This window comes from Salvelinus fontinalis, chromosome 22 (genome assembly GCF_029448725.1).
Source record: "Salvelinus fontinalis isolate EN_2023a chromosome 22, ASM2944872v1, whole genome shotgun sequence".
Taxonomy (NCBI): domain Eukaryota; kingdom Metazoa; phylum Chordata; class Actinopteri; order Salmoniformes; family Salmonidae; genus Salvelinus; species Salvelinus fontinalis.
The window spans coordinates 30284655-30310631 of NC_074686.1; the positions used below are offsets into that span (position 1 = coordinate 30284655).

Below are 25977 nucleotides of genomic sequence, written 5' to 3' on the forward strand. Positions count from 1 at the left end.
GTGCCAGTGTTTGGACCTTGCATCCATGTTGTTTTTTTGCGGTTGAAAGATTGTTTATGATGGTGACCTGCTTTTTGCCTGTAAATGGTGCTTCAGAAGGTGTAACTGGCTCCAAATTCTACAACCTGTCCCGTGTCAGCTAGCCCTGTCTCACTTAGGGTGGCAATGTACATTTGGCATGTTCTCTGCAAACAAGAGCGTACGCCTCTCAGGTCTGTTTGGTCCAGCAATGTCCATTAGTGTGCAGACATTCCAAGCACCAATATTAAGTGGTGTCACTTATTTTCTTTGTTCGACTGCTGAGGTGGGATCCCTTTCAGCTGTGGTTAGCTGGCCAGGGTAAAGTGAAGCAGACAATGTTTACGACACTTTTTATAGCCCCTTCCTAATACTGGGGAGGTGAGCAGTGTGTACCTGAATAGTACTGCTCAGACTGCTGCCGAGTTCCACTGCTGCTTCAGGCCAGTGAAAAGCGGCCCAATATCCTGAGCCGCCTGTGTGCGAGTCCATGGCTACAGCTTCGTCAATCGCAGAAAGCCACAGGACTTTGGGTGATGGCTTCATGACTTGCGCTTTGAAGTGAAGGAGAGTTATGCAGCTTCAACCTTACGCTCTCGTCCAGGGTCACCTGTATCCAGTGGCAAGACACTGTCAAGATGGCTGTAGATAATTCTGGATGCAGTGGATAGTCTGAGGAGACCTTCTGATGGCATTTCCTCCACCAAGAGTTCCACAGACCCAAACTCAGATATTGAGTTTCCCAGGTTAGTTAACCGCCGCCAGGTTTTCGGTGTGGGGAGCTGCTGGCAGTACTGACACACCAAGGGGGAAATGGAAAGCACCTGGTGTGCGCCTACGGTAGCAACTACTGTTCCCAGCAAAGACTGGCTGAACACCCAGCTGACCAGACAATAAAGAGCACACGTAACCATTAGGCTAATAAATACATTTTATAATAGATAATGTTATTTCAAGTTTGGAGCACAATATCACATTGTTAAAATGCCATAAATTGGGCATCTAGGGCTTAACTATTTTTTACATTTTATTTAACCTTTATTTTTAAGAACAAATTCTTATTTACAATGACGGCTTACCCCGGCCAAACAGGGCGACACTGGGCCAATTGTGCGCCACCCTATGGGACTCCCAACACGGCCAGATGTGATGCAGCCTGGATTCGAACCAGGTACTGCAGTGACGAGAGTCAAATGAACTGTGTCTAGTGTGAAAGTTGTTAGCGGTAGTTTTGCGAGCCAATGCTAGTGTTATTATAATGACTGGAAGTCTATGGGTATAGCATGCTAGCAGATACCCATACACTTTTGCATGAACGCTAGTTAGCATTGGCTCGTGAAACTACCTCTAACTTCCTTTATACTGGACACAGTGACATAACAATTGCATCTACGAGTTCATCTGAATCTGGGGAAGTAGATAATGGGCATCATTGCCAAAATCCCGAAGTATCTCTTCAAGAAAGGTAAAGTGATCGTGTTAGGCGAAAATTATATAAAAAGTTTTACCATTGCAACATTTGATGTACAGTCACATTGACCGTGGTTGTCTGAAGAGTTCACAGCTGGTGATGCCTCACTGCAATTGGTTATTCTCCAGCATTTGAAACAATGTCAATGAGCGTCATCCCAATCTTTCCTTTGCGGTACCTCAGACATACACTTTTATGAGTAAATTTTATTCTTAGCTCAGAGTTTGTCTGTGTAGTGTCTTAATATCATCATAAAAGTTTTTTCTTCTTAAAACTGGTTTTAACAGGATTTCTAGGACCTTTTCTGAGATACTTTGTGGATACGGGCCCTGATCTCTATTGTATGGTAATTCAGGAAAACACAGAAGATACTACTAACTAAATTGGAAATTATTCAATTATATTGATTAGGCAATGCATATCCAACAAATGTTTGGAGGCACATTTCAGCAGACCATTTCACAATTTGGTATTTAGAGGACAAAACCATAGATACAACTAACAAACCACTCAGCTACAGTGTTTTGAAATCCTTTATAAACAATGACAGTGTGAATCCACAATGACATGCCAAACCACAGAAATATATCTTGCCCTCTGTATTGCAAATCAGGGAAATCAATGTTCTGGGACATGCCCACAAGGATTTTGATTGACAGGTCCTCTTGGATGTGGGTGTAACACCTGGGGATGTGTGAAACCTACTCCTCAGCCTGAAGTGTCGCTAGTTGCGCCACCGAATTATTAGCTTTTCGCATGGTGGCGATTGGCAAGACGCTTCAGGAGGGGGGGTCATGTGTGCAAGCAAGGCAGAGGTCATGGGTTCAAACCTGGTAGGGGGAAGTGGTACTCGCTAAGCAAGCAGCGTGACATTCTTTACATGGGTATGTAAGCTAGTGAGAGAGAGAGATTCTAATTTCCTGTAATGCCTGTTCTGATCAGGTCTAGATAATGTTCCAAAAAGTGTACCTTCAACTCTTGTGTATATATAATAATAACACAAGTAGGCCTATCAGCAATAGGCTATTAACAATATAGGCTATTAACAATATAGGCTATTAACACTATAGTGCATTCAGAAAGTATTCAGACCTCTGACTTTTTCCACATTTTGTTAAGTTACAGCCTTATTTTAAAATAGATTAAATTGTTTTCCCCCCTCATCAATCTACACACAATAGCCCATAACGACAAAGAAAAACAGGTTCGTAGAATTTTCTGCACAATAAAAAATAAAAAATAAACTGAAATATTACATTTACACAAGTATTCAGACCGTTTACTTAGTACTTTGTTGACGCACCTTTGGCAACGATTACAGCCTCGAGTCTTCTTGGGTATGACAAGTTTCCCCCATTCTTCTCTGAAGATCCTCTCAAGCTCTGTCAGGTTGGATGGGGAGCATCGCTGCACAGATATGTTCAGGTCTCGCCAGAGATCTTAGATCGGATTCAAGCCTGGGCTCTGGCTGGGCCACTCAAGGACATTGTCCCGAAGCCACTCTTGCGTTGTCTTGGCTGTGTGCTTAGGGTTGTTGTCCTGTTGGAAGGTGATCCTTTGCCCCAGTCTAAGGTCCTGAATGCTCTGGAGCAGGTTTTCATCAAGGATCTTCTCTGTACTTTGCTCCGTTCATCTTTCCCTCGATCCTGACTAGTCTCCCAGTCCCTGCCGCTGAAATTCATCCCCACAACATGATGCTGCCACCAGCATGCTTTACCGTAGGGATGGTGCCAGGTTTCCTTCAGATGTCACACTTGGCATTCAGGCCAAAGAGTTCAATTTTGGTTTCATCAGACCAAAGAATCTTGTTTCTCATGATCCTTTAGGTGCCTTTTGGCAGCTGTCATGTGCCTTTTACTGAGGAGTGGCTTCCACCTAATTGGTGGAATGCTGCAGAGATGGGAGAACCTTCCAGAAGGACAACCATCTCCACAGAGGAACTCTGGAGCTCTGTCAGAGTGACCATCAGGTTTTTGATTACCTCCCTGACCAAGGCCCTTCTCCCCCAATTGCTCAGTTTGGCCGGGTGGACAGCTCTAGGAAGAGTCTTAGTGGTTCCAAACTTCTTCCATTTAAGAATGATGGAGGCCACAGTGTTCTTGGGGACCCTCAATGCTGCAGACATTTTTTGCTACCCTTCCCCAGATCTGTGACTCGACACAATTCTGTCTTGGAGCTCTACGGATAATTCCTTCGACCTCATGGCTTGGTTTTTGCTTTGACATGTACTGTCAACTGTGGGACATTATATATACAGGTGTGTGCCTTTACAAATCATGTTCAACCAATTGAATTTACCACGGGTGGACTCCAATCAAGTTGTAGAACACATCTCATGGATGATCAATGGAAACAGGATGCACCTGAGCTCAATTTCAAGTCTCATAGCAAAGGGTCTGAATAGTTATGTAAATAAGGTATTTCTGTAAAAAATATATATGTATAGATTTGCAAACATTTCTAAAAAACGTTTTTTTCACTTTGTCATTATGGGGTATTGTGTGTAGATTCATTTAGATTTTTTGTATTTAATCAATTTTATAATAAGGCTGTAACGTAACAAAATGTGGAAAAAGGGAAGGGGTCTGAATACTTTCCGAATGCACTGTAGGCTATCAGCAATATAGGCTATCAGCAATATAGGCTATTAGCAATGTAGGCTATCAGCAATGTAGGCTATCAGCAATATAGGCTATCAGCAATATAGGCTATCAGCAATGTAGGCTATTAGCAATGTAGGCTATCAGCAATATAGGCTATCAGCAATATAGGCTATCAGCAATATAGGCTATTAGCAATGTAGGCTATCAGCAATATAGGCTATCAGCAATATAGGCTATCAGCAATATAGGCTATTAGCAATATAGGCTATCAGCAATATAGGCTATTAGCAATATAGGCTATTAGCAATATAGGCTATTAGCAATATAGGCTATTAGCAATATAGGCTATTAGCAATATGTGCACTGTTCTGACAGTGTAGGATAAACCATAAAGAGGTTATCTAATATACCATCTGGTAATCTGATGTGTCTGGGACTTCCTTGTCCCCCTTCTCTCTAATCCAGCCTGTTAATGCTGAAGGGCTCTGTAGTTAGCACTTTGTAAAGCTGCTCGCCCCACTCTTCTCTGACCTAGCTAGATTTATTAGCCAATTTCTCCATAGGGCCCACCACGACCAACACCCACTGCATTGTTCTCTGTAGTAGTTCACCTCAAAATCAAAGTTTGTTAGATGTTTTGACATCTGGGGGACTAATGTCGAGATGAGTTGTATTTTCTAGTCATTGGGTTGATATGCTGTATTTGGCTCTAGATTGGTGTGTAGTGTGACTTGGACCCATCTCGACCACTTGAGGTCTGAAAACATCTTGACAAAATTAGACTTAGGAATGAATCACCACTTTCAATTCTGAAATGTGTTATATATGATTCAAATATAACAATCAAAGTTGCTCTAAAAAGTCTATTTTTTCCCCCTCAGTGATGCTGCAGGTGGTAGACAGCATTTGAAAATGGAGATCGGACTGACAGCTTTTGTGGAATGTAACTCCACACATTGAGAGTGGGCAAATATCTACACTCACCACAATATGGCCGCTACTCACGTCCACATATTCAGTGGAGTGGGCCAAAGCCAGATTGACATGCTAAGCACTCCTTAACATTTCTTATGAAAATGACAAGTAATCTTAGGCCTATATCATCTTGAGTCTGGTATGCAACAACATTTCTCTACTTAATTTTCTCACGCTAGCCCTTGAGAGGCTCTTCTGTTGAGTTCTGATGAAGATCAGTGCCTAGTTTGTCATTGGGTACTCAGGGGTCTATGAAGAACTCATTACCGCTTGCTGCTGCTTTATCTTTCGAGACCCTTTTACGAGGCTACACCATTTTCTTATTTTCAAGCTGCTCCTCGTCTCACTCTGATTCAGGTGAATGTTCATGAAAACACTAGATTAATTAAACCATCTTTATCATCTGAAATTAGCTGCCCTCTTCAAAGGGAAGTGCTTTCAACTGACACAGTTTTATAGTGGGGAGACAGTGAAATATGTTAAGCATAATTTCCCACAAATGAATCAGAATCAGGCAAAGAAATATCTCAGAAAAAGTAATTAACCGGGTGATTTCCGAGACAATTTAATTTCACAGAGGAAGAGACACAGAAGAAGTTCATACCAACTGGCTTGTTGACACCCAGAAAGCCAGCATTTCCCAAGAGCTTGAAGACTTTGTGGGCAGGAAATATCCCCTCGGCCTCCCATTGGTCCACATAGGGGTTGATATCCTGGTCGATGATCTACAACACATGCAAAGACAGAGGGAAAGATGACAAACGCATAGACGTAGGTGTGGTACGAGCTACGTGGCCTGGACGTAGGTTGTCTGTGTGAGAATGGATATGTATTCCAATGGTGTGGTTGTGTGAGACTAACATTTACAATTACATTTCATTCCAATCTAATGAATGTTAATATAAATAACTTACTTTCCCCCTGACAATTTACTTGGAAATTGACTCACCATTTTGACAGAACCACATTAAGAACGGTCCATAGTTGTAAATAAACGGGAAGTTGTCAACTGTATTTTCAGCAGTCCTGTTCTGCCTCTACTTCAGTCTATGTAACCTATCACTGGCAGACTGCTAGACTAAGGTCTACATATCAATGAATACAAAAAGAACACAAAACATACTGAAAGAAAATCTCATACGGATGAACAAGAGGGGGATGCTATTGTGCGTGCTACTTCCCACCTATCTATTACACTCACTGTCAACAAGCCTTTATTGCAGTTTCACAAGACTGCCGATAGAGATCGGCTTAGTGTATTACCATATAGCCTAGCTCCCCAAACCCAATCCAAAGTCTTGTCATTAAGAGAGAAACAATTATAATATAGTTTGAGACTAACAAGCCTGTTTGCATCTAACAATGTTAGCCAAAAATAACATCAAATTTTCCTATGGAATCGCCATAATACTAACTGTACCAGTTACAGTATACCAGCTCCAGTACATGGACATACAGAGACGCATGCAGGAATCTAGAAGCATGAAGATGAAGTGATTCGGATTTAGTGAAACATATTATGGATTATGAAAATCTCTCTTAAATCCACCTGAGAGCATTTCCTTCATAGCGGGGCCACAGCCAATCTCCCCTGCGTCATGCTTGAAGACTGTTAGGGAGTGAAGGGATGAGGAGCGGAACACTCCCGTTCTGGAGATATGGGAGTGTCAAGAGACCATTGGTACGTCCCTAATTCCATATGTAGTGCACTACTTTTGAGCAGTGCCCAATACATTGTGTACACAAAACATTAAGAACACCTGCTCTTTCCATGACCGACTGACCAGGTGAATCGAGGTGAAAGCTATGATCCCTTATTGATGTCACTTGTTAAATCCACTTCAATCAGTGTAGATGAAGGGGAGACCAGTTAAAGAAGGATTTGTTTATCCTTGAGACATTTGAGACATGGATTGTGTGTGTTTGTGCCATTCAGAGGGTGAACGGGCAAGAGAAAATATTTAAATGCCTTTGAATGGGGTATGGTAGTAGGTGCCAGGCACACTAGTTTGAGTGTCAAGAACTGCAATGCTGCTGGGTTATTCCACACTCAACAGTTTCTTGTGTGATTCAAGAATGGTCCACCACCCAAAGGATATCCAGCAAACATGACACAACTGTGGGAAGCATAGGAGTCAACATAGGCCAGCATCCCTGTGGAACGCTTTCGACACCTTGTAGAGTCCATGCCCCGACGAACTGAGGCTGTTCTGAGGGAAGGTGTTCCTAGTGTGTGGTACACTCAGTGTATAGGGAACAGGGTGTCATTTGGGACGCAGCCCTTGACTCATGATTTGTGCCTCCAATAGGTCTTCAGCTGGAACACTACTTAAAAAGACACTGTCAAGATCCCACATTTTCTCTGCGAACTCAACCACTTCTTAGGGGGAGATGATGCCTACATGTTTATATGCTAACCTCATTCGCAAAGATAAACAGCATGATGAGATGGATGGTGTTCTTTTTTGAAGGTGCATAGAGTACAGTAGAAGAGGCTAAACGTACAACTACTATCAGCTTTAAAGTGTTTAACATAGCCTATATGCATTTAAATCTACGATGCATAATTGGTGTCAACAAGCCACCTGAAATTGTTTCGCTAAGTCTACATCCTCATAAAAATGGACCTGTTTTTGGGCGGAAATGTTCAAAACAGTTAATACTGCCTATGTAAAATTGTTTGATTTTAGGCAATGACGTGTAATTCCTCCCAATTCCATTTCGGTAGTTAATGTAGAGACCCTTGACAAACCTGTCCATAAATCTGCATTCAAGCATTGCTGTGGAGCACAACAACTCTCCAATGGCAGGTAGAGAGAATTAAAAGCAATTAAAACCACCATAATTATGCAGTTAAGTGAGGAAAATGACTAATTTAGTTTAATGCAGCTTCCTTCAGTGCATAAGCCACAGTCAGGGGCCACGAGTCACTGTTCATTATGGAGTTTGTTCTACAATCTTAAAATTCAATCTTATTAAATATGACTGAGTTCATAACCAGAGTAAAGCACAAGTTCTGGCTTTCCATGGGGGTTGGAAGGCATTTCAAGACAAATGAACAATTGCCAAGTGGAAAATGCCTCCCCAAAATGCCTGTCTTCATATTCCAAAAGATTGTGCAAGGAGGGATAGCAACATACACAGAACTAGCTCCACTACCAGCCAAGAATAACAAACAGACCTATAACCTAAGAGTACAGTACAGATAGGACTATAACCTACGAGTAAAGGACGAGTAAAGGACAGCTAGGCCTACTGTATATCCTACGAGTACAGGACAGGTAGGCCTACTGTATAACCTACGAATACAGGACAGGTAGGCCTATAACCTACGAGTACAGGACAGGTAGGCCTATAACCTACGAGTACAGGACAGGTAGGCCTATAACCTACGGGTTTCTTTCTGGGATTGTCCAGAACAATAACACTATACACACTACACTCACTCCAGGGGAAGGCGTGAGAAATAAACCTGTGAGAAATAAAGCACAGTATAATCAAAATGACCAACAGACAGATATGAGCAGAGTGCGGGTCCCGCTTTTCCTCTGCAATAAATGCACAATTTGACAAAGTTCAAATCCTGAGGAAGTGAACAGGGAGGATCTGCTAGGTCTTAGAAAGGGAAATGTCCATGTATACTGTGACTATAAATCATACACAAAGGTTATTTTTGACTGGTAAAGTTGCATACCAGAACAATTTCACAACACAGAGCTGTGAATTATAAGTTGGGGTCAAGAGCACTGTCAAGAACACTACTTTCCCCTGACATGGCTGTGTTTCACACCTAGCTGGGCACAGTGCAATAACATCACTTAAACATGTTTTCAGGGCAGTCATCATTTCATGACTGAGCCGTGGATTTGAAATTGAGTAATCTCAGAAGTTCTACTTTGAAATGGAACTTAGGTTAGAACAGGTTAGAATATTCTGATTGGATTTGCAATGTGATTATGAACTTCTGACCTTGTAGTAATTCAACGATTGTTTTGTGTGCCACTACCAAGTTTACAATGCACGGAACCCTCAACTGTATTCTTTTAATAAACTACAGGTCCTATATGTCCCACTGGTGAGTTGTATTCATATTGTTTCTCATTTCCTTTTAGATTTATATCCTTCCCATCTTCCGCATGTCCGTTCATTTTCAACCTCCCTGCATCCTTTGAGGTTTAAGTCACAATAGATAACAATTTTATTTCCATTTACGTCCCTGTCTTGATTTCCTTCTGTTTATGGGCTCTCTGTATTTTTAGCTCTTTGTCCCCGGTGACTGTCTAGGCTAGTGTTTTACGAAACCCTTTGGCCCGGCAGTCTAGTAACGACACCCGTAACATAACTCACGCAAAGTATAGTAGTGAAAAAGTAACAGTGAGAACGAAAAACCAGACAACTAAATTACCGTCAAACACTCATGGTTTATTTTTAAACACACGGCAAAGGGGAGCCGGAAAAGGGGCTGAGCTGGACCCAAGGAAAGAAATAATAAGCATTCAAAAACACCCCTAAGCTAGTCTACCTGCTTCAGCAACAGCTAACTAACCAACCAAAAATACAGTGGGTGGTCCGCCCAGTTCTAACTAGTGTATTTAGACAAAGTTTACCTACGGGTAGTGTATGCCCATTGGAAACTTGTCTTGGTACCCCCTTTCCCACCATCAAACAAACAGTCAAACACCATAACAAAACAATACTCACAGGATAACGGACAAAGTGACATGTAGTTGCAAAAACAAAAGAGAGATCTCTGCATACAAAGAGAGAGGGAGGGAGAGATTGAGACAGAGATCTCTGCATACAAAGAGAGAGGGAGAGAGAGATTGAGACTAGAGGTCGACCGATTAATCGGAATGGCCGATTTTAAGTTTTCATAACAATGGGAAATCGGTAATTTTGGACTGTGATTTTTTTTTACACCTTTATTTAACTAGGCAAGTCAGTTAAGAACACATTCTTATTTTCAATGACGGCCTAGGAATGGTGGGTTAACTGCCTTGTTCAGGGGCAGAACGACAGATTTTTACTATGTCAGCTCAGGGATTCAATCTTGCAACCTTACGGTTAACTAGTCCAACGCTCTAAACACCTGCCTCATGAGGAGCCCGCCTGTTACGCGAATGCAGTAAGAAGCCAAGGTAAGTTGCTAGCTAGCATTACACTTATCTTATAAAAAACAATCAATCAATCATAATAACTAGTTATAACTACACATGGTTGATGATATTACTAGTTTATCTAGCGTGTCCTGCGTTGCATATAATCGATGCAGTGCGCATTCGCGAAAAAGGACTGTCGTTGCTCGAACGTGTACCTAACCATAAACATCAATGCCTTTCTTAAAATCAATACACAGAAGTATATATTTTTAAACCTGCATATTTAGCTAAAAGAAATCCAGGTTAGCAGGCAATCTTAACCAGGTGAAATTGTGTCACTTCTCTTGCGCTCATTGCACGCAGAGTCAGAGTATATGCAACAGTTTGGGCCGCCTGGCTCATTGCGAACTTATTGCCAGAATCTTACGTAATTATGACATAACATTGAAGGTTGTGCAATGTCCTGTCACTTTTGTAGCCTATAGCTTTTCCTGGGATTTCAAGAGAAGAGGAACGGCCTATTGCGAAGAGGCTTGCGTAGCCTATTGCGAAGAGGCTTGCGTAGCCTATTGCGAAGAGGCTTGCGTAGCCTATTGCGAAGAGGCTTGCGTAGCCTATTGCGAAGAGGCTTGCGTAGCCTATTGCGAAGAGGCTTGCGTAGCCTATTGCGCGTAGCCTATTGCGCACGGGAACAGCTGGAACAGAGAAGCTAGTGATGTGTAGCCGAAGTAAGAAGCTAAATATTGGCTAGATATTAGGCGATTCATTAGCTAAATATACAAGTAACCAGATTATGAAATGGCAGATCTGTAGTGCATTCCTCCAGCCTGAGCTCTATGTTCCCGGGCATGCAAAGCTCCACTATTGATTAAATCCAGTGGCGACCCATCATTCAGGGAAGGTGGGGCAGAGCCTGTTTAAGCCCCACCTGTTTTGAGCTCCACATTTTTTGCAAAAAAAAAAAAAATACAATGACAAAATTGGGCTTGCCTGTTTTTCATGTTATTTTTGGCATTAATGTGTCACATATCAGTTTGTAAACAGTGAAAAAAATATATATATAATTGAGTTAATAAAGCCGCATACAAACATGGTCTCGTTTTTGTTTTCTTGAGTAAGGCAGCTCCAAAATGCAGGTGTTTCTGCCTAGCTCAGTGCTTTCTGTGGTGGTGGTGAGGCAGGCAAGCAGAAACGCTACCCTATTGTTTCAGTTTTTTAGGGACAATAAATGTATTCTACCTAGGCTACACCAACTGTAAACTGCAGTGAATAGCCTATGCCGTTTGAATAACCGCTCAAAAGCCGGGCGTTTTGAATGCATATTCATTTCGAAATAACTGCATCTAGCCTGCCTGATTGGGCAACCATTTGGATCAGATATGGGGGTTTTCTAGGCAGTTTAGCCTACAAGGTCCAGGCACATTAGCAGGACAGTAATATGGTGTATTTTGTCATGATGTATCAGCTAACAGAAACATTCTAATGCAGGGACTAGTGGCGTGCATATGAATTACGATAATGCGCGAGGAGGAAGAAATGTATCCATAGTTTCCGCGTTTGGTGGAAATGGGTGGAGGCAGCAAACAATGTACCATGCCAGCTGTGATTTACAACCTGATAGCAATATTTTGGGGACAACCAACAAATGTATTGGTGAATTATATTACTCATGCATTGAACTGCATCCATCTATTCTGCCAACAATGCCTTACTGTACGTCATGGAATTGTTGGTCAAATAAAACTTTTTTATTTTTTAAAGCTCTTATAAAGTTGGTTTTGTGGTATAAACTGGGAATTTTATATTTTTGACTGATATTATGATTGTCTGTTTGTTTCATATCTGCAAAGTAGTTAAAACACTGCCAGTTCTACTTTAATGATTGGCTAAATTCCACCTACTGGTTAGTCAGGTTTAATGCAAAAAGTTAAGCTTATGGGCTTGTTCGACATTGCAGCAGACGACTGCCAACTGACTAATCTACAAATCACCTTGCATCATAAATAAGATTTTTTTTCTTAACTGACTTGCCTAGTTAAATAAAGGTTAAATAAAAAAAGAACTACTTATTGTTTGTAGACTAGTCAGTCAGTCACAATTTACCCATGATACATTATGGTTTTGATGCTCTTGAACACGGCCTATAACTCAAAACACCTGACATACCTGTAGCACTCCAGGACCAGGGTTGCCTTCAATAAGCCTGATGAATATTCAAGTGCAGGTTTATGAAGCAGATTCTTCTCAGGGATTAAACAACAGGCAATTGGCTAGTTTTTCCTGAGGAATAACTAAGCGATATCAGAGGTAGATTCATTTGACAAAATTCCAGTTATAAATGCATTGGGACAATTGTGTATGAATACGACGTGTGCTTGATGTTTGGCAGGTTGAATGAATGACATTGAAATATTGAATGATATTGATTAACAAATATGTCACTGTCGCTGATTGTGACAGAAACACGGAGATGTTTGTTTCAACCATGCAGCAAAATGGTTCAACCACAACGAGGGCTACAATTGTAGCGCAATATTTCATAAATAACACTAATATTTGGTGGTCTATAAGTGGTTTATAAAACCAAACCGATTGATCCATTGTCAGATATAACTACAATAACAAGGTACTATGTCAAGTGGAGACAGACGTCACGTGACAGTCAGTGGATGTTTGTTTCCCCCCCCCCACAAGGCTGTATACAACTAATGCAGCTTTTGCTGTTTTGTTTAGGTTGTGATGCTTGTAATATTGCGAAATATTGTCGTAGGATAGAACTGAAACTTTATTCAGATAATACGAATAGAAAAATAGTCGTTTGTCGATTTAGCCTTTCTGCTAGTGACCTCTCACCTACTTTCATGGTCCTTGAAGTGCGATTATCATTTGCAAGTTATACCACCAATATTCACATCCACGAAAGCTATATTATTATTAACTTTGTGTGAAATTTAATCATGATTGTATTATTCTGTGTTTGATTGTTGTAACGGTACGCTAATTAACTGGCTACCAGTCTTGCATACCTTTTTAAGAGATTCCTTCAACGCAAAATGCTCTGGTGTGTAGAGTAAATGATCAGCCGTTATCTCTGAACCACTGGCCGTTTGGGGTTTAGATGACACATTTTCAGTCAGCTTCCTTGTACTGCTTAGCGAGGTTAATTTGGAGAAATGACGGCTTACTACCAAGTTCAGTCGCTGAGCCATTTCTGTACAAGGAACAGTTTCTGTTGTGTGCGGCAATGAGCTGCACATGCGCAAATGGTAGTGTCACATAGGCTATTGCAACGTTCACAGAAATTGGGAACTCGGAAATCTGCGACTTCAATGCGCTCATTTTCTAGAGATCCGTCTTTCCGACCTGAAGATCACTGACGTCAAGATGTGATTTCGTATTTTACCGAGTTCCCAGTTGTTTTCAACGCGGCATATATGCAGTTGTAGGTCATGTAAGGCAAAGTAGCAAGCTGTAGGCTAGAAAGGGGGATTCCATGATGTTCAGGTGAGCTGCCCATAACATACATGTTCCTTACTTTCATAACTACTTTTTTCCCCATTGATGGCAGATTTGTCATTACCATCTTGTGTCTATAAGCATGTGTCTATAAGCCTGTAAAAATACTCTGTCTTTCACACAACATTCAGGGTGACTGTGGTTTTGTCCAATAATGAAACAGATGGTGCACTCTCAGACTATAGACATTCTCATGGGAGACAAGCTCTTTACTGACAATATAAACCATCCAACAAAGCTCTGACAATCATTCCACAAACAGCCCTTATGTACTGCATCACTCCAAGGAGGGATCACAATCTAGAAGGATTCATTTACATGGTTTCATGAGGTTTAGATTTATTTACATCTGTTTTTTTTACCATCTCCTCTCGGTTAGCTATTGGTGATCCAACTATGTTTCCTAGGAAGGGGGAATGTCCTTGGGCACTAGAGAGGGTCTAATCAGTGAAAGAAAAGCTCCACTGTCTGTTCTGAATCGTGTCTTCTTCAGCAGACGACACATCCACCTTTCAACTCCTTGAATGGGTTCTTGTCTTCTGCGATGCCTTTGACCAGAGTGTCCTCTTCTACACCGGCCTGAACCGCCTCCATAAACTCAGTACAGCACTTAGACGTCTGTCATACAAAAGAAGGGTTAACATGTAACACACACAATATCAGGAATGCATTTACATTTTACGACTACGTGAACAGCGACTTTTCAGTTACTGGCTCCTGACCGCTAGGTTACCTGTCATTACAGTCTCTTTTGATGACCAATCCATTCCACTTTGGAACATTTCATGGCTTTTTATCCATGTACAAATGTATTACTATTCCACCTATTATTATTACATAGAAATTACTTTTACAATTGGAAAAATTATCAATCAAAGTAAAGTGGTCAAATTTACCATCCATCTCTCAAGCTTGACTTCAATCTTCTTTTGGTCTCTTTCCATTTTAGCCTTATCCACGTCTGTCAACTCGTCCATATTTATCACCCCCGGCATTGTCTGTCAAATAATAAAAATACATTGTTGCCAAAGGGAAGGTAAACATAATCTTAAAGCAGAGCCACACTCACAAAAACTATTTTAGAATGTGTCTCGTAGAACCATGACAATCCTCATTGTATGCATTAGGCTGCGTATCTTTTGTTATTTTGTTGATTAGGGTTGTGGATAATATTTTATTTGATAAGAATTGCCCCCAATACTACACTCAGATTATCCATTCCCTATCCCTAATGAATGTAATAGCATTATTTTATCAAATATTTATATTAATTGGAAAAAATACAAGAAAAAAAATACTTACCGCGTTTTACGGGTAACTGTCTTCCACCCCTGAATACTGCCAGAGAAATCCCTCTCCTATCCCTCAATCCGGGTTATAAAGTAATCTGCATAAACATCCTAATCTCTTAATCTGATTAAAACTATGCCCTTTATTCCAACACTGCAGCATCGTAGGGGCCACTCTCCAGGTGTCTGTTATGAGTCTCTTTTTTAAACCACATGGCCGTTGTGTTATGACGTCTAAGAATTGCGATGAGAGTGGAAGAATACGAATAATATGTGGATACCTACAATATTTTGCCTGTGATTCTCTTCACTGTTCCAATGCCGATATGGGTCAAGGGGAATGACACGGCAGTTCAGGTTAGCATGACAAGAAGGCTAATCTGTATTTACCCTCAACCTGTCATGTTGAAGGATACATAATCATTACGAATATGACAATGACAGCAGTTCTCCAGGAAGTAAAGTATATGGGATGGATGAGCTTCAACTGAAATCATAGAGAGATATGGCAACAGCTGCCTCCATGAGTTGTGAAGGCTAGTAATCTAAATAACTATTAGTCTACATGTTCTATGCCTTTGGGATGAAGCAAGGTTACATGAGTTTTCAGTGCAGATAAAAAGCGTAGATTAAGGAAAAATACTGCAACAGATGGATCCATTTTAGACGACACTATTATCCAGAGCAATTTACAGTAGTGAGTTCATACATTTTGATACTGATCCCCCATGGGAATCGAACCCACAACCCTGGCATTGTAAGCGCTACCAACTGAGCCACATGGGACCATCAGATGTGTAGAGATGTGTAGCCTATGGATCTATTAGCCTACATTTTCTATGGCTTTTAGATGTAGAAAAAAAGAAAATGAATGGGGGAGAAATGGGTTTTGGAGGTTAACACAGGTTTATGAGATCATATACATTTTGTTCTATGTGTTAATATCAGTCAGATAACATGACCTTTATGAATTATGAAGATTTTATGTGCTTTATTTTATTTCATTACATCAACTCTAATTGTATTAGTCGCATACACATATAACAGATGTTATTGCGGATGTAGCGAAGTGCTTGTGTTCCAAGCTTCAACAGTGCAGTAATATCTAACAATTCACAACAATACAAACAAATCTAAAAGTGAAAGAATGCAATTAAGAAATATATAAATATTAGGATGAGCAATTTTGGCGATTACAGCCTCGAGTCTTCTTGGGTTTGACACTACAAGCTTGTCACACTGGTATTTGGGGAGTTTCTCCCATTCTTCTCTGCAGATCCTTTCAAGCTCTGTCAGGTTGGATGGGGAGAGTTGCTGCACAGCTATTTTCAGGTCTCTCCAGTAGAGGTCAACCGATTATGATTTTTAAACGCAGATACCGATTATTGGAGGACTAAAAGAAGCCGATACCGAATAATCGGACGATTTTTATATATATATATTTGTAATAATGACAATTACAACAATACTGAATGAACATTTATTTTAACTTAATATAATACATAAATAAAATAAATGTAGTCTCAAATAAATAATGAAACATGTTCAATTTGGTTTAAATAATGGAAAAACACGGTGTTGGAGAAGAAAGTGAAAGTACAATATGTGCCATGTAAAAAAGCTAACGTTTAAGTTCCTTGCTCAGAACATGAGAACATATGAAAGCTGGTGGTTCCTTTTAACATGAGTCTTCAATATTGCCAGTTAAGAAGTTTTAGGTTGTAGTCATGTCACGGTTGTCGTAATGAGCGTGACAAGGCACAGCGAGAGTATAGTTCCACATATTTTTTAATCTCCGTGAAACAAACAAAACAATAAAGAAACGTGAAGTCATGACGTGCACACAGGCAACTAAACACAAACAATATCCCACAAAATACAGGTGGGGGAATGGCTACCTAAATATGATCCCCAATCAGAGGCAACGATAAACAGCTGCCTCTAATTGGGAACCATATTAGCACCAACATAGAAATAGACATACTAGAACACCCCCTAGTCACGCCCATGACATACTACACCATAGAGAACCAAGGGCTCTCTACTGTCAGGGCGTGACAAGTCATTATAGGAATTAAAGGACTATTTCTCTCTATACCATTTGTATTTCATTTACTTTTGACTATTGGATGTTCTTATAGGCACTATAGTATTGCCAACCTAATCTTGGGAGTTGATAGGCTTGAAGTCATAAACAGTGCTGTGCTTCAAGCATTGCGAAGAGCTGCTGGCAAACGCAGGAATGTGCTGTTTGAATGAATGCTTACAGCCTGCTGCTGCCTAACACCGCTCAGTCAGACTGCTCAATCAAGTCATAGACTTAATTATAATATAATAAACACACATAAATACGAGCCTTGGGTCATTAATATGGTCAAATCCGGAACCTATCATTTCGAAACAAAACGTTTATTCTTTCAGTGAAACACAGAACCGTTCAGTATTTTATCGAACGGGTGGCATCCCTAAGTCTAAATTTTGCTGTTACATTGCACAACCTTCAATGTTATGTCATAATTATGTAAACTTCTAGCAAATTAATTACGTTCTTTGTTAGGAAGAAATGGTCTTCACACAGTTCGCAACAAGACAGGTGACCCAAACTGCTGCATATACCCTGACTCTGCTTCCACAAAACGCAAGAGAAGTGACACAATTTCCCTAGTGCCTGCTAACATGAATTTCTTTTAACTAAATATGCAGGTTTTAAAAAATATACTTGTGTATTGATTTTAAGAAAGGCATTGATGTTTATGGTTAGGTACGTTGGAGCAACGATAGTGCTTTTTTCACTAATGCGCTTGTTAAATCATTACCCGTTTGGCGAAATAGGCTGTGATTCGATGATAAATTAACAGGCACCGCATTGATTATATGCAACGCAGGACAAGCTAGATAAACTAGTAATATCATAAACCATGTGTAGTTAACTAGTGATTATATTAAGATGAATTGTTTTCATTGTTTTTTATATAGCAGTGTTTTACTTGCTATATTGTATTTACTTCGCCACCATGGCCTTTTTTTTGCTTTTACCTCCCTTATCTCACCTCATTTGCTCACATTGTATATAGACTTATTTTTCTACTGTATTATTGACTGTATGTTGGTTTTACTCCATGTGTAACTCTGTGTTGTTGTATGTGTCGAACTGCTTTGCTTTATCTTGGCCAGATCGCAATTGTAAATGAGAACTTGTTCTCAACTTGCCTACCTGGTTAAATAAAGGTTAAATAAAAAATATAAATAAATAAATAAGATACGTTTAATGCTAGCTAGCACCTTACCTTGGCTCCTTGCTGCACTCGCGTAACAGGTGGTCAGCCTGCCACGCAGTCTCCTCGTGGACTGCAATGGAATCGGCCTTAATCGGCGTCCAAAAATGCTGATTACCGATTGTTATGAAAACTTGAAATCGGCCCTAATTAAATCAGTCGACCTCTACTCTCTAGAGACATACGATCAAGTTCAAGGTTCAAGTCGATCAGGTTCATGTTTACTGTGGAGGGGCTTCCGTCTGGCCACTCTAACATAAAGGCCTTGGGGCCTCCCGGGTGGGGCAGTGGTCTAGGGCACTGCATCGCAGCGCTAGCTGTGCCACCAGAGTCTCTGGGTTCGCGCCCAGGCTCTGTCGCAGCCGGCCGCGACCGGGAGGTCCGTGGGGCGAGGCACAATTGGCCTGGCGTCGTCCGGGTTAGGGAGGGTTTGGCCGGTAGGCCTTGTCACATCGCACTCCAGAGACTCCTGTGGCGGGCCAGGTGCAGTGCGCGCTAACCAAGGGGGCCGGGTGCACGGTGTTTCCTCCGACACATTGGTGCGGCTGGCTTCCGGGTTGGAGGCGCGCTGTGTTAAGAAGCAGTGCGGCTTGGTTGGGTTGTGCTTCGGAGGACGCATGGCTTTCGACCTTCGTCTCTCCCGAGCCCGTACGGGAGTTGTAGCGATGATACAAGATAGTAATTACTAGCGATTGGATACCACGAAAATTGGGGAGAATACTTTTTTAAACATAAAGGCCTGATTGGTGGAGTGCTGCAGAGATGGTGGTCCTTCTGAAAGGTTCTCCCATTTCCACAGAGGCACACTGGAGCTCTTTCAAAGTGACCATCGGGTTCTTGATCACCTCCCTGACCAAGGCCCTTCTCCCCCCCATTGCTTAGTTTGGCCGGGTGGCCAGCTCTAGTAGGAGTCTTGGTGGTTCCAAACTTCTTCCATTTAAGAATGATGGAGGACACTGTGTTCTTGTGGACCTTCAATGGTGCCTTGACACAATCCTGTCTCGGAGCTCTACGAACAATTCCTTCGACCTCATGGTTTGGTCTTTGCTCTGACTTGCACTGTCAACTGTGGGACCTTATATAGACAGGTGTGTGCCTTTCCAAATTATGTCAATGGAATTTACCACAGGTGGACTCCAATCAAGTTGTAGAAAAATCTCAAGGATGATCAATGGAAATAGGATGCATCTGAGCTCAATTTTGAGTCTCAAAGCAAAGGGTCTGAATACTTATGTAAATAAGCAATTTTTTCTTCATTTTTAATACATTTGCAGAAATGTTTTAAAAATACTGTTTTCGCTTTGTCATTATGGGATATAGTTCTCTTCTTATGTAATTGATATGTATTAGGAAATAGGCCTCTCTTCTTTGACCATGACTCTTATACAATATTCTATCAAATACAGGTCAGGTACAGATGTAGGATCTTAATATAAGACAGTTTGCTACAGCAGGAAAATAAAACTGCAGCAACAATAAATTTGAATTATTATGTGGATTACAATGGAGGCTGCTGAGGGGAGGCCAGCTAATAATAATGGCTGAAATGGAGTCAATGGAGTGTTATCAACCACATGGAAACCACTTCTTTCACGTGTTTGATACCATTCCATTTACTCCATTCCAGACATTATTATGAGCTGTCCTCCCCTCAGCAGCCTCCACTGGTGGATTATAATTCATGGACATTTTGTAGGGGTATGTCAAAGGACAAAATCTCAATGAGGGGGAGAGTTTTTTTTTATGCATCCAGGGAACCAGTTGTCGGTTATGACAGAAATAGGACACATTATAAAGCAGCTCATATTATATTTTCTCGCTCCACTCTCCTTGTTGAAAGGTAAGTAGCCTTGCACAAGCCTTGGCATGTGCAAGACGGAATGGCTCATAGTGTGAGGCAGCTTGATGTACAAGTACACCCCCTGGACAGGACGTTAGTCTATCGCAGGCCCTTACGCCTCAATCACACCGACAGGTCATTGCACAAAACGGTATGCAGCATCTTCTGGATATGTGTGAAACAAAAGTTCAACATTTACCTTCTGCTACCATTCCTGTCAAGCCATCTATGCATACAGTTTGATCCATACTTTTGATGAATCCAACGTACGCAACACACAGAACGCACTGCATCTGCCAATGCAACGCAATGCTGTAAGGCAAACACAGCGTTCCATTGGAAATGAATGTACTGTACTTCTGGCGTACCAAAATGCAATGACGCTGTTGGTGTGATCGAGGCGTTACCCCCAATATATCTCTTTAATGCTGCGTGCCAAGCAGAGAGGATATGGGTCCCATTTTTACAGTCTTCTGATCACAGGGTGGACACTAAGTACAAGGCCACTGAGTTGGTCCTTTTTGAAACATGTAAACACAAGGCCACTGAGTTGATTGTTGTTGTTTCCCTAAAAGGAAACAGCCAGATGTGATGGGGACTATGACACAATAATGAATGACATAAGCTCAATGTGTTAATGTTTTATACTCTATCACTTCCTTAGAGACAAGGCAATATTTTGTGGTGAGTATGTGGACTATTCACACACATACTGTAAATCAATTTCATTAATCTGAATTAGATTTAGGCCTAAAACATGAACTGAATAGAACGTTAAAAGCCTGTAGCCCACATTAATAAATAAAGGCTCAAATTCTAGATCTAATAATTTGTTATAATTAATTACTAGAAACCACTTTGCAAAGTGAGTGGTGCAGCGGTCTAAGGCACTGCATCTCAGTGCAAGAGGCGTCACTATAGTCCCTGGTTCGAATCCAGGCTGAATCACATCCGGCTGTGATAGGGCAGCGCACAATTGGCCCAGCGTTGTCTGGATTTGGCCGGGGTAGGCCATCATTGTAAATAAGAATTTGTTCTCAACTGACTTGCCTAGTTAGATAAAGAAAAAAATAAAGTAGAAGAAAAACAATAATTAACATTGTCATATGTTATCTACTCCAATGACAACATGACACATATGGTCATAAATCTGTTAACAAATCCTTCTTCTCTTGATACTCCCATAGTAGTTTCGTTCCCAGACTGTAGTCTATTTCCACATCAATGTTTGGACCGTATCTATTGCGCACGATGAAGGACGTTTGACATATTGCGTTATTAGTTCAACAGTGTATGAACGTGACGTTGTCTATGATGCAGATCAAAACATTAATCAGGTCGTTCCTACTACGGAAATTAGGCATTATAGGCCGCCCCTCGAGCCGCTTGGGAAAGCGTTTACAAGAGTATAAATGGCTGTACTGATGCTGCGAAAAGTTAGAAGAGTTAGGAGAATTGAACTTGGGGAAAATCTACAACAATGGAGCTCAGTTCATTGATTTTTCTGATCCTTTCATGCTCTCTTTGTTACGTTTTTGCATTGTCACCGAAACAAGGTAAAGAAAAATAATTGTATGTATTTTTAATAGCGTAACTGGTAATAGCCACATTAATATTTTATTCGTTTTTCTCGACGCCAAAATACTTTGCAATCATAATCAATCGATGGGCGTTGGCTCATGACTTTTCAGTAGTGATAGTTGTTGACATGAATCTGTACTTCAACAGAGATTCCTTTACCTAGTTTTGCAGCCAGCAATAGTGTTGATGTTGTGTGTTTCTGCTCATTTCAGAGGTGTGTCTACTTCAAGTAGATGAGGGACCTTGCAGAGGAAATATCCAACGTTATTACTACAATACTATCACTCAACAATGCGAAGAGTTTGTCTATGGAGGCTGCCAAGGGAATGCAAACAACTTCATGAGTTTTCTGGCGTGTCAGAAAGCATGTTTTAGAATACCAAGTACGTTTTTAGTTTTTATACAAGTCTGTTTTTGTGTGGTATTCTCAGTTTTTTTTCTTTGCATTTAAATATTCTACAAATTCAGTATTTATTTAGATTATAGGCCATTTTATGTCATCAAAACAATTCTAAATCATGAATTGTATGAACATCTAGCCTACAGCACCCTTGAAAAGTTTTGCGGTTGTGAAGTTTTGAAATGGAAATCCAAACCAATTCAGGATAAAAGACGATACAATGTGACCTGTTTCATTTTTCAATAGTTCCTAGAAGAATGTCTTTCTTTTCACCTTCTCCACCCCACCAGAGATCCCCCAGATCTGCAGGTTCCAGAAAGAGGTGGGTCCCTGCCGGGCCAATTTCTTGAGCTACTTCTTCAACATGACCACCATGCAGTGTGAGCAGTTCGTCTACGGAGGCTGCCAGGGCAACGAGAACCGATTCCAGGACCAGTTGTCTTGCATGGAGTACTGCAGACCACACAAAAGTATGTGGACAATAGTCAAGGTCAACAGTCTGACTGTTTTCGATTATCCGTGAAGCACAATAGGGAAAACATTTCCACATCCAGTGTTGAGCACAGGCTTATAGGGCGGTGCACAATTGGCCAAGCGTCGTCGGTGTTTGGCCAGAGTAGGCCATCATTGTAAATAAGAATTGTTCGTAACTGACTTGCCTAGTTAAATAAAGGTTAAAAAAAATGTAATTACAAAATAGATCCAGATTCTACTTTTCATGAGACTCCACTGTGTTCACTCTATTGTGTTATTAACATTGTACTACTTTGGAATGATGTAGAAACAAGATTAGAGGAAGCTTTTTCATGAAATTTGGCAATTTGATTGCAAACAGCCATATCCTCATCAAAATCCTGGCCATGAGGACATGCAATAGTTGATGAGTAATCAGGAAATGAAACTGGATAGAAGGACCAGTACAAAAGGACCGACCCTGACGCTCTAACAGTCTCCTCTATCAATACCACAGGAGGTTGGATGCACCTTAATTGGGGAGGATGGGCTCGTGGTAATGGCTGGAGCGGGAATAGGTGGAATGGTACCAAATACATTGAACACATGGTTTCCATGTGTTTGATGCCATTCCATTTGCTCCATTCCAGCCATTATTATAAGCTGTCCTCCCCTCAGCAGCCTCCACTGATCAATACTACACTCAAACTAGATAGAAGGACCAGTACCAGCCTCCCAAGTGGCGCAGCGATCTAAGGCACTACAGCCTGGGGTTCGATCCCAGGTTCGATCCCAGGCTCATTGCGCTCTAGCGCGATTGTGGTGGGCCGGGCACCAGCAGGCTGTCTTCGGTCATCAGTTGAACAGTGTTTCCTCCGACACATTGATGCGGCTGGCTTACAGGTTAAGTGTTAAGAAGCGAGATTTGGCGGGTCATGTTTCGGAGGACGCATGACTCGACCTTCGCCTCTCCCGAGCCCATTGGGAAGTTGCTGTGATGAGACAAGATTGTGATTGCATATCACGAAAAAGGGGATACAAAGAAGGACCAGTACAAAAAGGACCAATCCTGACGCTCTAACAGTCTCTTCTATCAATACTATACTCAAGGGTCACACAGTATCTGAGTGCCTTAATTCTCTCAGGCATTTCCCTGACATTATTCCATACAGCTTTCTAGACTTCTCTCAGTTATGCATCTGTTTATGTTCAGAAGCCGGGGATGAGCCTCTCGGTCGAAAATGAGACAAAGCAAGCTGAAGAGTAGCCTACTCTCTTCCTATTGTCCTGTTTTTCTATGACAATATTATTCTGAAATGATTCCATCCAGTATCCTTTTTCAATTTTATATCTACTTACTTTATTAAGAAACTAGAGATTTAGCCTGGGTACCTGTCTGTTTAGCTGTTCAACTCCTGGCCACTCCTTGTCATGTTTGGCATGAGAATTCCATAAGGAGTTGGTGACAGATCAGAAACACGCTGGAACCCAGGCTAGGTTACATTACCAAACAGACTGGCACCCAGGCTAGGTTACAGACTACCAGAGATGAGCGTCTCGGTTAATGTTAGCTGAAGAGTAGCCTACTCTCTCCCAGAGTTCTTATAGTTGTTTTATGTGCTTGACAGCTACTCCTGTGCTCTGCCTGGATCCCCGGGATAAAGGAGGGTGTGCTGCATCTATACCGCGCTACTACTACAACTCAGCCTCCGGGATGTGTGAGCAGTTCATCTATTCAGGTTGTGGAGGAAGCAGCAACAACTTTATATCCAGACAAAGCTGCATGGACGTCTGTGCTAAAGGTAGGATAGTGGTCATGACACACACACACACACACACACACACACACACACACACACACACACACACACAGACAGACAGACAGACAGACAGACAGACAGACAGACAGACAGACAGACAGACAGACAGACAGACAGACAGACAGACAGACAGACAGACAGACAGACAGACAGACAGACAGACAGACAGACAGACAGACAGACAGACAGAGTATCCTCTATTACCTGTTTATCTGAAGATATAACTGGGGGGGAAGGGAGGGGTTGTTTTTGAATATAATGACTAATAGACTTATTACATCTGCCAGCTCAACAACCATTTGCATGTTCCCCATAATTGCAGTAATGGCTACAGGCCTTTTCGTTAGAGCAAGCTAGTATCCCAGTAACAGGTTGTGTTTGAGGTAATTGTGTGACTGGCTAACTTTGGATCACATTATAAGGAACATGCTTTATGACTTTGTCCATTTCTAACTGGGGATTAAGCGCGGCCAGCTTTCAATGAAGTACAGTGCCCAAAAACAGCTGGATTACATCTCAATCTCTCAATATTGGCCACATTAATTGGATATTTGAGTAATACAAAATAGAAGTGTATTATAACTGACAAGTATGTGTGGTTTAGGTTAATCTGTACATAGTTTTAGATGGTTTTAGCAGAGCTGAGGGTCTCCCTGCCCACCAGCATGCAAACGGAACGTCCTGCACCTTACTGGGATGTAATCATGACCTGTATGATGATATGTCATTGTCTTTGTTTCAGCTGGGAAACCATGGATAAGCAGAAAAACAGGCAGAAGAGCAGGCATGATGAGAACAACTACCAAAAACCGTATTAGAATAAAGCCTAATAACAATATTAAATGGTCAACAATATGATTCAGTGATTTTATTCAAAGGGGCACATGAATTGACCATAAATGGACTAACATTGACATGTTGAATTGTATTTTTTTTACTGCACCATAATTGACTTGCTACTTGCACTGCGTTGTCTGTAATGGTTCATTGTGATGCACAGTTGAAAACAGCAAACCAATCAATCAAATGTGAATCAACCTACACCAGCAGTATTTTTGCTGAGTAGGTTTCTCAAGACAGTTTGTATTGTAGTATACATTTACCATGGCAACTATCATACAATATAAAAATATATTTTTGTAGAATTTTTTTAATGTATTTTTGATTTTTTTTTAAATACTTTAACAGTTTACTGTTTTCCACCATTTATGATGAAGGTATACTGAGGCACTGTTTAAATTGTTAAGCAATATTAGCAAAATAATTGATGTATTTTTTTGTGTTTTCAACATAGTACTTTTTAACAAAAACCTGCGCACCATGACATAATGGATATAATAAAATAACTCAGACATTTTTGTCTGTACACTACTCAGTTGTTTTTCTCCCACTTGTCCTGAAATTCCACTTTGCCTCTAAATATAATCCTGTTACTAAGCAGGAATAAGAACTGAATGTGTGTCCTCTTTTTTTCCATGTATGCTTGCATTGTCACCATGCCCCTTCTCATCCAAGAGCTTGATAGCTGTTTCTCTCCCTATCCCACTTTCCGCCCTAAATCTTTAACTCTTATCTTGTTTTGACTGGGTTATTTTCAGCCCCTTCAGAACAGCCGGACTAGAGGAAGATGGCAACCA

The 25977-nt window shown here is 41.0% G+C and overlaps 3 protein-coding genes across 3 annotated transcripts in view; 1 reads left to right on the plus strand and 2 right to left on the minus strand.

Annotated features, from left to right (window-relative positions):
• The window catches only part of zgc:85777 (uncharacterized protein LOC405871 homolog), a 43204-nt gene extending 29782 nt beyond the window's left edge, over positions 1 to 13422 (minus strand). The window contains exons 1-2 of the mRNA XM_055877169.1: positions 13193 to 13422; positions 5672 to 5792 (exon numbers count right to left, since the gene is read on the minus strand). Coding sequence (XP_055733144.1) covers positions 5672 to 5792; positions 13193 to 13375 — 304 coding nt within the window. The 5' untranslated portion in view covers positions 13376 to 13422. The remainder of the gene's footprint in view (positions 1 to 5671; positions 5793 to 13192) is intronic.
• A 456-nt stretch (positions 13423 to 13878) lies between these two features.
• Positions 13879 to 15191, minus strand: gngt1 (guanine nucleotide binding protein (G protein), gamma transducing activity polypeptide 1). The gene is made up of 3 exons (XM_055877466.1): positions 14985 to 15191; positions 14579 to 14680; positions 13879 to 14300 (listed from the first exon to the last, which is right to left on the minus strand). Exons 2-3 carry the CDS (start codon positions 14675 to 14677, stop codon positions 14172 to 14174), a joined length of 228 nt encoding a protein of 75 aa, XP_055733441.1. The 5' UTR covers positions 14678 to 14680; positions 14985 to 15191; the 3' UTR covers positions 13879 to 14171.
• A 6244-nt stretch (positions 15192 to 21435) lies between these two features.
• Positions 21436 to 25795, plus strand: LOC129820189 (tissue factor pathway inhibitor 2-like). The gene is made up of 5 exons (XM_055877171.1): positions 21436 to 21642; positions 21880 to 22050; positions 22358 to 22537; positions 24149 to 24322; positions 25083 to 25795. The coding sequence occupies exons 1-5, from the start codon at positions 21567 to 21569 to the stop codon at positions 25196 to 25198; spliced, it is 717 nt and encodes a 238-aa protein (XP_055733146.1). The 5' UTR covers positions 21436 to 21566; the 3' UTR covers positions 25199 to 25795.
• Positions 25796 to 25977: the final 182 nt, after the last annotated feature.

Excerpts from the sequence above, each read along its gene's own strand:
- LOC129820189 (XM_055877171.1), top strand. The coding sequence starts at position 21,567 with ATGGAGCTCAGTTCATTGATTTTTCTGATCCTTTCATGCTCTCTTTGT. Across the intron at positions 21,643-21,879 it reads TGCATTGTCACCGAAACAAG|AGGTGTGTCTACTTCAAGTA; the intron begins GTAAAGAAAAAT and ends TGCTCATTTCAG. Across the intron at positions 22,538-24,148 it reads GTACTGCAGACCACACAAAA|CTACTCCTGTGCTCTGCCTG; the intron begins GTATGTGGACAA and ends TGTGCTTGACAG.
- gngt1 (XM_055877466.1), bottom strand. The coding sequence starts at position 14,677 with ATGCCGGGGGTGATAAATATGGACGAGTTGACAGACGTGGATAAGGCT. Across the intron at positions 14,301-14,578 it reads TCAAGCTTGAGAGATGGATG|ACGTCTAAGTGCTGTACTGA; the intron begins GTAAATTTGACC and ends TTTGTATGACAG.